This window comes from Castanea sativa, chromosome 10, assembly GCF_040712315.1.
Source record: "Castanea sativa cultivar Marrone di Chiusa Pesio chromosome 10, ASM4071231v1".
NCBI classification, from domain to species: domain Eukaryota; kingdom Viridiplantae; phylum Streptophyta; class Magnoliopsida; order Fagales; family Fagaceae; genus Castanea; species Castanea sativa.
The window spans coordinates 17,527,073-17,538,606 of NC_134022.1; the positions used below are offsets into that span (position 1 = coordinate 17,527,073).

At 34.6% G+C, this 11,534-nt stretch overlaps 1 protein-coding gene across 1 annotated transcript; it reads left to right on the forward strand.

Moving 5' to 3' along the window:
• Window positions 1-507: 507 nt before the first annotated feature.
• LOC142612137 (uncharacterized) lies at window positions 508-1,209 on the forward strand. Its single transcript, XM_075784255.1, has one exon. The coding sequence runs from the start codon at window positions 508-510 to the stop codon at window positions 1,207-1,209; it is 702 nt and encodes a 233-aa protein (XP_075640370.1).
• The last annotated feature ends 10,325 nt before the right edge of the window (window positions 1,210-11,534 follow it).

Sequence of the window (11,534 nt, forward strand, 5' to 3'; positions counted from 1 at the left end):
GATCCGGTTAATAGGTGTTGAAATCTCCATTTGTTGCAGCAATTTTTCCTACCATTTGAAGTGGAGGAAATTAGCAGCATTCCACTTAGTACTTCTCTTCCCTCTGATAAGCTAATCTGGACAGGGACCTCTAATGGTTTGTTTACTATTCAAAGCGCCTATAAACTTGCTATGGAACGCTCTGTTGATTCTGTTGGTGCATCTTCTTCGAATGACAGTAACTTGAGCTGCTTTTGGAAGAGATTGTGGCGGTTACCTGCTCCTCATAAAGTTAGACAATTTTTATGGCGTGCTTGCCGTGATATTCTTCCAACAAAAGCGACTCTCAAGCAATGAAAGGTATTATTTGACGATATTTGTGAGGAATGTATGCTAGAGCCCAAAACTTCAAGCCATTTATTTTGGTCATGTCCGAGAGCTAAAAGTGTGTGGAGCTGTTCAGGGATTTTTACTTCGGATTGTGCAGTTCAGTTCAATAGCTTTATGGAGCTAGCATGGAAAATGATAATGGTTGATCATAGTGATGACAATGCAGTTGCTTTGATGGGAACGATTGCTTGGAGGTTGTGGGGTAACCGAAATGAAACTCATAATGGTGGAAGGAGGCTTGGTGAAGCGGAGTTGTGTCGTGATGCTTATCTCTGGCTGCTGGAATTTCAAGAAGCCACTGCTGCTACTGTACCATTGTTGACTGAACCCATGGTCCAACAATGTTGGCTGCCTTCCTCAAATCAGTTGTATAAAGTGAATGTAGATGGGGTTATTTTCAAAGCAAGAAAAGAATCTGGAGTGGGCGTGATAATTCGTGATGCTAATGGTTTGGTTATGGCTGCATTGAGCGAAAAATTTCATGCTCCTTTAGGTCCTTTAGAGGTGGAAGCTAAAGCATTTGAATCTTGTTTGCAATCTGCCAAAGATGTGGGATTACAGGAGTTCATTTTGGAAGATGACTCTCTCAATGTGGTTCGTGCCCTTCAAGGTTTATCGCCTCCGTTAGCTTCGGTAATGCCTATAATCTATGGGATTCAAAGCTCTTGTCATGATGTTAGGAAAGTGTTGTTTTCTCATATATGTAGACAAGGAAATAAACATACCCATCTCTTAGCAAAACATGCTATTAGTACTGTTGACTTTATGGTTTGGATAGAAGAGAATCCTTATTTCTTGGAACAAGCTCTCCATCACGATGTAATATTTTCTTCTGTTTAATGAAAGTTTTCAAGTTCCCTATCAAAAATAAAAATATAACCATATTCTGCCATGCGCATAAAATTTGAGGCATCCCTAAACGGTTTAACCTTTTTTTTGGCTCATCTAATTATGTAATTTTTTTTGTCTTGAGGAAAATTTTTATTTTTTTTTCAATTTGGTATGCGGTGATTGGACAACGCAGAGCATTTATGTTTGGGTTGTGGAGAATATATGACAACTGGATATAATGGCAAGTATATACCTGTTAAGATTAGTGCCCTTAAATCCTATTGTATGATGCTATGTATATTATTATGTATGACTTAATGTTGTGATTAATAAAGTTGTTTTATTATAATCTAAAATAATGGTAACATGAATATTCAGACATTATTATATAGTCCATGAGATACATAGTATGTGATTTATGTGATTTAGTCACAGAAGATATAAGTCACAAGTTCTTTGTAAACTCAGAATTTTAGTTCGTAGTCGGTGATGAAATTGGACGTTTCATCTGCGAAGACTATAACATATCAACTAATATGATTTGTCTTGATCATGGAAGTGGAAACTTCTAGTTGATGTGTTGATATGTTTTAAGGGTTAAGACATATTGAACTGGACCGCTGTGAGATTTATTATTCTCCTAACGACTGTCAATTGAATAATAAATCTCACAACTTCTATTTGCATGAACTCTTAATCCAAAGAGGATAATGGATCTGATCATGAAATGTAGGCTGCTTTGATATATCAAGAGTGAGATCTAAGGTAACGGTCAAAACCTCAGTATATTGGGCAGCCACATTTAGTGTTGATGGAACATGTATTTTCAAGATGGAATTCATAGTCTCTTAACGGAGATATAAAATATTCCCTTGAGATAAGTTTAATGGGTTCAGTTATTCAGAAAGTTAGGCCTAACCACTTTGGTAAGAAGTTACTAAAGTATATATTTATGAGATTGGATTTCATAAATATATGTTGAATAACTTTAAAGGATTAAACCGGATACTCAAGGATAAGATGTGGTAATTTACAAAGTGGCAGTCTATATTCATGACTTTGTATTACTACGAATATTTTATGAAGGGGTTGTATGTACAATAAAGTCTTGGGATATAATTTATAGATAAGGCCTAGAGTGCAACTATATTTATATAGTGGTATTAAATATAGTTAATGGTAACTTTGAACTTGTCAAGAGTTGACAGAAAAGCCCAAGGCCCATTGGAGCTAGTGTCTTATTGATCCCTTTTGGTCCCACTCCAAGCCATATACTTAAGTCCAATTGGAAAGGCCCGAAAGGCTAGCCTAATTTGATAATCAGTTAGATACAAATGGAGAAATATACAGAATTTTCTGTAGAGATTTTTGTATGAAACATATGTGAGAGTAAGACATTCTATCATTCTCCCTTTGAAACTAATTGAGAGACCACACATCTTGGGCATAAAGTGAAATTGGAGTGAAGATCAAAAGTATTCCCAAGTTCTTCCGATTCTTGTTTTGAAATTCACCACACCAAGGTACGCTCTTTTATTCTTGAATTCTGAAACTTACATAGTGCATGTTATCAATTGTGAATGAAGTAGATCCGTTAAATTTTCGCTGCATATGTTTTATATGAGATGCAAACCATGTAAAATTTTACAATTGGTATCAGAGCGGTCTTCAATTTCCAATTTGCATAACATGTTTTGCGAGTTTTAGAATCAAGAATAATAGTTTCATGATGTTAGAAAGTTATTTGATTGATTTTCTGCATGGTGATTGAAATTATGTTTTGATGAAAACTGAGATTGATGTTATGATGTTGTTTAAGTTTGATATTAAGTATGTTAATTTGAACTTTAAGGCTTTAACATCAATGGAAATCAGTTTAGATATCAATCTTTGTCTATTATGTTCATATGATAGTTGTTTGTTCATGAAAAACCGTTGAAAACACTTCAGGAAAATTCTGGAAGTTCGAAGTTCACGAGTTTCGATCGATCGAAAATTGTTTTCGATCGATCGAACGAATTGGTTACCAATCTGCTTGATTCGATTGATACCCGATTGCTAGTCGATCGATCAAATTTAATTTTTTTGATCGATCGAGAAGCGATCGACTACCAATCGAGCCTAGCAGACAGTCATGTTCAAATTTTTTAATTTTTTCTACCGATCGAGGGGCACATTCGATCGATCGAAAGAATGAAATTTTGAATTTTTTCTAAGTGTTTTTAAGTTTTTAAAAGTCCAAGGCTGTGTGTGATTAGATTACACATGATTTCCAAATAAAAACCTTTATTTTAAAACATCTAGTGGGAGAGAAATACAAAGGTTGGATCTCATGGCCTCCATTGTCGGTTTATAGTAGTGTGATTAAGCACCTCGCCTTGGCGTATATGCCTTGCTCCCTTCAGAGGGTGTTTAATTCATGGTACTACAGGTTAAACTTCTTAATGATGGATAATATGTGTTTTTACATTAAGAACGACCACGCTACCGTGGAGTTACTTAATAACTCACATAGAATTCAGTCAATGGTGTACACTAGACTAAGTTTAATGTTAACCTCCCTTCGGAGCTATGTCATTATTACTTAGAGTCTAGAGGAAATATGGCATGTTATTAGTGTTTGATAAGAGTTATTATGATAGCACTAATAATGAGAATAGTTCTCAATCAATCATAGTGTTTATAATTTACTTGCTTCCAAGGAATTTTAAACATGGGATTGGGTTGTCGTTGCATATATTGCTTTATGGTTTTATTAAGGTTCCATATTATATGCTTATATGCTAAATTGATAATATCCAATATACTTATTATATTCATGTTTATTATTTTCATATTTGAACATGGCATCATTTAGCCCATTTGTTTCTATTCTTAATCAAAACAAACTGACTGGATCCAACTATATTAACTGGAAAAGAAATTTGGATATTGTTTTAACTGCTGAAGAGCACAAATATGTGCTTACTCAACCATGTCCTAGCTTTCCTTCATTAGATGCTCCTCTTGAGGAAAAATAGCGATATGATTGTTGGCAGAAATCTAATAAGATGGTCAAGTGTTATATTCTAGCATCTATCTCAAATGTTCTACAGTATCAAATGCAGGATGTAGAACTAGCTTCGGACATTATGCATAGTCTGAAGGAGATGTTTGATGAGCATGGTCATTCAGCAAGACAAGAAACCATGAGGCAAATTTATAATACCAAAATGGCTGAAGGTAGTTCAGTGAGAGAGCATTGTCTTACAATGATCTCTAATCTGAATACATTGAGGTTTTAGGTGGTGACATTGATGAAGAATCCCAAGTGGATATGATACTCCAGTCACTATCGGAATCATTCAAGGAATTCAGACTTAATTATAACATGAACAAAAAGATTTATTCTTTGTCTGAATTAATGAATGAGTTAGTGGCGGCGGAAGGCATCCTTGGTACTTCTAGTGTTGAAGCCAATGTGGGTGAAGCTTCTACTTCTCAACCTAAATCGAAAGGCAAGGGTAAGAAGAAGAAGAAGAAGGACTTCACTAAGTAAGAGGGTAAACAAATTGCCTTAGGGGTTGCCGATAAAAGAAAGAAGACCAAAGGAAAGTGTATCCATTGTGGTGAGAAAGGACATTGGAAGAGAAATTGTCCAAAGTTTAAGGCTGCCAAGAACAAGGGTATGAAAACTTCCTTTCTTCTTGAAATATGTTTGGTACAGAATTCCACGGATTCCTGGTGTGTGGATTCAGGTTGTACTAATCATATCTGCAATTCTTTGCAGGGGTTTTAGGAGACCAGAAAGTTGAGTGAAGGGGAATTGTTTCTTACTTTGGCTGATGGGAGCAGAATTCCGGTTAAAGCTGTTGGTGTTGTTAATTTGTGCTTTGAGTCTAGGGTTTTAATATTAAAGGATTGTCTTTATGTACCTAATGTTCGTAGGAATTTAATTTCTGCAACTTATTTGGGTAAACATGGATATTGTGTTATCCTAAAGGACAATGTTGTAATAAAGAAGGATAAAATGTTTATCTGTTCTGGCAATATTGTGGATGGTCTTTATATTTTAATTCCTGATAAGCATAAATTACATAATTCTAAATTAGATAGTAGCTCTCATCTAAAATCATTAAAGAGAAAGTTTCCTTCTACAAATGATGCATATCTTTGGCACTTGCGTTTGGGTTATATTAATTCAAATAGGATTTAAAGACTAATCAAAGATGGACTTTTACAGCCCATGGACTTTGATGAATTTCCTGTTTGCGAATCTTGTTTGGAAGGTAAAATGACCAAACAACCTTTTAATGCAAAGGTAGAAGAGCCCAAGAGTTACTTGAATTAGTTCATACAGATGTATGTGGTCCTATGTCAACCCAAGCAAAAGGAGGTTATGAGTATTTCATCACTTTTACGAATGATTACTCAAGATATGGTTATGTGTACCTAATGAGACGGAAGTCTGAAGCCTTTGAAAAGTTCAAAGAGTTTAGGGCTGAAGTTGAGAATCAATTAGGTAAACGCATAAAAGCCATTCGATCTGATCGAGGTGGTGAATACCTTCTTGGGGATTTCAAGGATTACCTAATTCAAAATGGGATTGTATCCCAATTGACTGCACCTGGAACTCCTCAACAAAATGGTGTAGCGAAGAGAAGGAATAGGACTCTTTTGGAAATGGTTAGGTCCATGATGAGTTACTTAACTTTACCAATTTCTTTTTGGGGGTATGCCTTAGATACAACAATGCATCTATTGAATTTAGTTCCATCAAAATCTGTTCCCAAAACACCCATGGAATTGTGGAGTGGGCGTAAGCCTAGCATGAAATATCTCCACATTTGGGGTTGTCCAGCACATGTGTTAAAAGGGAAGTCTGATAAGTTGGAACCAAAATCAGAAGTATGTTTACTTGTGGGTTATCCAAAAGAAACTAGGGGTTATTTATTCTATAGTTGAAATGACAACAAAGTTTTTGTTAGTACAAATGCTAAATTTTTAGAAAATGACTATATGAATAATTTTACTCCTAGAAGTAAAGTTGTATTAGCTGAAATGAATGAATCTGTAAATCAACAACCATTGAATAAAACCAGGGAGAATGTGGTTGTATTAGATACACCACAAGATACTACTCATGAGATATCTAGTACACAGGTGCCTCGTCGTAGTGGGAGAATTGTTCGGCCTATTATAAGATTTATAGGTTTGGAAGAAACTTATGAAGCTATCTCAGAAGAGGCTGAATCGGATCCTTACACTTATGATGAAGCAATAAATGATATAGATGCACATCATTGGGTTCAAGCTATGAAATCAGAATTAGATTCTATGTATTCCAATCAAGTTTGGGATCTTGTAGAGGCGCCTAACAGTATTAAACATGTTGGTTGCAAATGGATTTACAAGAGGAAGAGAGGGATAGATGGAAAAGTTGAAACCTTTAAAGCAAGGCTAATGGCAAAAGGGTATACACAAAAAGAAGGTATTGATTATGAAGAAACCTTTTCACCAGTAGCAATACTTAAATCTATTAGAATTCTCTTATCCATTGCTGCTCATTACGACTATGAGATTTGACAAATGGATGTCAAGACTGCATTTCTTAATGGCAATCTTGAAGAAGAAATCTACATGTTGCAACCGGAAGGTTTCATAGCAAAGAACTAAGATCATATGGTTTGCAAGTTGAAAAGATCCATTTATGGACTTAAGCAAGCATCTAGGTCATAGAACATCAGATTTGATCAGGCAATCAAATCATTTGGTTTTGAACAAAATCTTGATGAACCATGTGTGTACAAAAGACATCAAGACAAAGTAGTAATGTTCCTAGTGCTTTATGTAGATGATATTCTACTGATTGGAAATGATGTAGGAATAATGTCATCGGTTAAAGTTTGGTTGTCTAGCCAATTTGATATGAAGGACTAGGGCGAAGCTAACTATATTCTAGGGATCAAGCTTTGGCGAGATCGAAAGAATAGGATGTTAGGTTTGTCACAAGCTGGATATATAAATAAGGTTCTAGAACGATTTAGCATGCAAAACTCCAAGAAATGATTACTTCCTTTTAGACATGGAGTTCCTCTGTCTGATGACCAAAGGCCTAAGACTCAAGAGGAAGAAAATATGATGAGACAAGTTTCTTATGGTTCTGCCATGGGAAGTCTCATGTATGCCATGCTTTGTACTAGATCGGATATTTGTTATTCAGTTGGCATGGTCAGCCGATATCAATCAAATCCAGGACCTAAACATTGGCAAGCTGTAGAGCATATTCTCAAGTATCTTAGGAGAACGAGAGATTATATGTTTGTTTACCGGCGTGAGGATTTGATTCCCATTGGCTATACAGATTCAGATTTTCAGTCAAATCTAAATTTCAGAAAATCCACGTCAGGTAGTGTTTTCACCTTGGGAGGTGGAGCCATAAGTTGGAGGAGTGTTAAGCAATCTTGTATTGCTGACTCTACCATGGAAGCCTAATATGTTGCTGCTTGTGAGGCAGCAAAGGAGGCTGTTTGGCTCAAGAAATTCCTTTCTGATCTTGGTGTTGTGAGAATTGAGCAAGTTCCTATTACATTGTTCTGTGACAATAGTGAAGCGGTTGCACAATCCAAGGATCCTATGAATCACAAGAAATGAAAGCACATAGAAAGAAAATACCACATCATTCGAGACATTGTTGCTCGAGGAGATGTGATTGTAGCAAAGATTGATGGTGCAAAGAATCTGGCAAATCCCTTTACAAAAACCTTGCCCCAAAGGACTTTCGAGTCACATTTAGAGGAGATGGGAGTCAGATTAGTGCACAATAGTCTTTAGGGCAAGTGGGAGATTGTTAGGATTAGTGCCCTTAAATCCTATTGTATGATGTTATATATGTTATTATGTATGATATTATGTATAACTTAATGTTGTGATTAATAAAGTTGTTTTATTATAATCTAAAATAATGGTAACATGAATATTCGGACATTATTATATAGTCCATGAGATGCATAGTATGTGATTTATGTGATTTAGTCACAGAAGATATAAGTCACAAGTTCTTTGTAAACTCAGAATTTTAGTTCGTAGTCGGTGATGAAAGTGGGTGTTTCATCTACGAAGACTATAACATATCAACTAAGATGATTTGTCTTGATCATGGACGTGGAAACTTCTAGTTGATATGTTGATATGTTTTAAGATTTAAGACATATTGAACTGGACCGTTGTGAGATTTATTATTCTCCTAACGATTGTCAATTGAATAATAAATCTCACGACTTCTATTTGCATGAACTCTGAATCCTGGGAGGATAATGGACTTGATCATGAAATGTAGGTTGCTTTGATATATCAGGAGTGAGATCTAAGGTAACAATCAAAACCTCAATATATTGGGTAGCCACATTTAGTGTTGATGGAACATGTATTCTCAAGATGGAATTCATAGTCTCTTAACGGAGATATAAAATATTCCCTTGAGATAAGTTTAATGGGTTCAGTTATTCAAAGAGTTAGGCCTAACCACTTTGGTAAGAAGTTACTAAAGTATATATTTATGAGATTGGATTTCATAAATATATGTTGAATAACTTTAAAGGATTAAACCGGGTACTCAAGGATAAGATGTGGTAATTTACAAAGTGACAGTTTATATCCATGACTTTGTATTACTACAAATATTTTATGAAGGGGTTGCATGTACAATAAAGTCTTGGGATATAATTTATAGATAAGGCCTAGAGTGCAACTATATTTATATAGTGGTATTAAATATAGTTAATGGTAACTTTGAACTTGTCAAGAGTTGACAGAAAAGCCCAAGGCCCATTGGAGCTAGTGTCTTATTGATCCATTTTGGTCCCACTCCAAGCCACATACTTAAGCCCAATTGGAAAGACCCGAAAGGCCAACCTAATTAGATAATCAGTTAGATACAAAGGGAGAAATATACAGAATTTTCTGTAGAGATTTTTGTATGAAACATATGTGAGAGTAAGACATTCTATCATTCTCCCTTTGAAACTGATTGAGAGACCACACATCTTGGGCGTAAAGTGGAATTGGAGTGAAGATCAAAAGTATTCTCAAGTGCTTCCGATCTTTGTTTTGAAATTCACCACACCAAGGTACGCTCTCTTATTCTTGAATTCTGAAACTTACATAGTGCATGTTGTCGATTGTGAATGAAGTAGATCCGTTAAATTTCCGCTGCATATATTTTGTATAAAATGCAAACCATGTTTAATCCTACAATACCATATATAGATTCTAACTTTTTATTCAAAAAAAAGTCTATAATTAATGATGAATAAAAAAATGTGCAAAAATTGAGAAGATTCAGAAAATTGTGTTTCTCAAAAAAAGAAAAAAAAAAGTACATATAATGCGATTCATTTATGGATTGTGTTAACACCACTTTTTAAAAAAAAATAGTCTATAAATAATGATGAATAAAAAAATGTGCAAAAATTGAGAAGATTCAGAAAATTGTTTCTCAAAAAATGAAAAAAAAAAAAAAAGTACATATAATGCGACTCATTTATGGATTGTGTTAACACCACTTTATTTAAAAAATTACGTTAAAATTTTTGTCAACTATTCAACTTTATAGTAGTATTTTGTCAACTTTAAATGCTTTAGGATCAGTTTTATACAATTTTTTTTTATTAAATAAGACCCACATTATTTTAACCTAATAAACACCACGCTAATGTTTGTTAACATTTTTCTTCTATTTTTTATCCATCATTTTCAGCTTGTATCTTTTTTGCCCTCTTTCGAAACAGACAAACATAGTAACAAGGTTTTAGATAAGGGTTGACACTTGACATCTTTGTTACAGCAGTTTCTACGAAGAGGACAGTCTTTTGACTACGAGCGAAGTGATTGCCTTTTACGTTGAAATATCAAATATGCATGGGGCAAATCCCTTTTCCTTTCAGTATTTACCCATTCTATTTCACTCCGAATGGGAGGAATGCAATAATGTTATGTCACCTCAAAAGCTTGAGAATCCATGGATGTAACTCTTGACTGATTTTTTTTTCTTTTTTCTTTTTATCGTTCTCTCCTTTGAACGAATTTTATGATTCTTTCAGAGGAATTCACCGGATTGTTTTCGTTAGGCCGTGTGGGGGTGTAATAAGGTGGAAGGAAAACTTTAGAAAAGAAAACTTTTTTGGAATGTATGTAGTTGGGTAAGGAGGAAAGAAAATAAATTGTGGAACTTAGATGTATTTTCCCTGAACTTATCAAAAAGTTTCCTCTCCAAAATGAAGAGAAAACTGAAGGGAGAAAATAAAAGCTACTTAATAGGCAAAAATACCCTTATGCACTTACACATGAACTTTGTCTATTCATTGCTCTTCTTCACTTCTTTTTTCTCTTTCCTTCCTCCTAAACGTTGCTTCTTCTTTGTCTCTTTCTTTTTCTTTTTCCTTCCCTCATTGCCTCCTCTTTCCTTTTTTCTTTTTTCTTTTGATTTAAGTTTACATTGCTCATATTCTTTTTTCTTTTTTTTTTCCTTTTGCTTTCTTTGTATTTTTTTTTTCACTTTTTTAGTTATAATTGGGCATTATTTTTAACAAGAAAACATGAGTAAATTTACACACACTTTTTTCATCCCTCCATTTTTTTACTCCCGCCCAAACAAAAAGAAGGAAAATTAAAATATTTTTCTCTTTACACTTTTTCACCCTCCTACCATTTTTCATCCTCCTACTTTTTCACCTCTCCAACCAAACACACCTTTAAAGTGGAAATGAAATGAGAAACACAATTTCAATTCCCATGATTGCTTTACCATAATGAATACCAAAAAAGTTGTTTATTTAATCAACATAACTTCTCCATCTTTTGCTCAAATAAATAAATAAAACGACTCCATCTTGCACATTGATTAGCAGTTTAGCACAATTCTCCCCCACGAGGTCCACCACCACCAAATAAATAATTCAAAAACATAGTAATAAAATAAAATAAAAAATTGCTGTAATGGGAGGCCCCTGACTTCTTCAAACATAATAATAAATAAAAATTGTGGCAACTAAGTTGGCAAACTGGGCTGGTAGAGTAAATAAGTTCAAGTCTGGCTAGAGGAAGCCCCTGACTTCAAACATTTGTACAGCAAGAACTAGTAATCTAGTTCCTTAATACAACTACTGCTATTTTAATTAAATTAAAATAAAAAGGTTAGGAGATTGTTATGGCATTCTGTCCCCACAAGTCCTCTCTTAGCTAAATTCTACCTATCCATGGCATTCTTTAACATGGTTTTAGACATTTACTTGACCAGCTAAGAGAAGACATATCACATACGGATCACAGCACAGAAATGCTTTGAATTCCACAAA

What these genes read in the sequence shown, in the direction of transcription:
- LOC142612137 (XM_075784255.1), top strand. Translation starts at nt 508, where the DNA reads ATGGTTGATCATAGTGATGACAATGCAGTTGCTTTGATGGGAACGATT.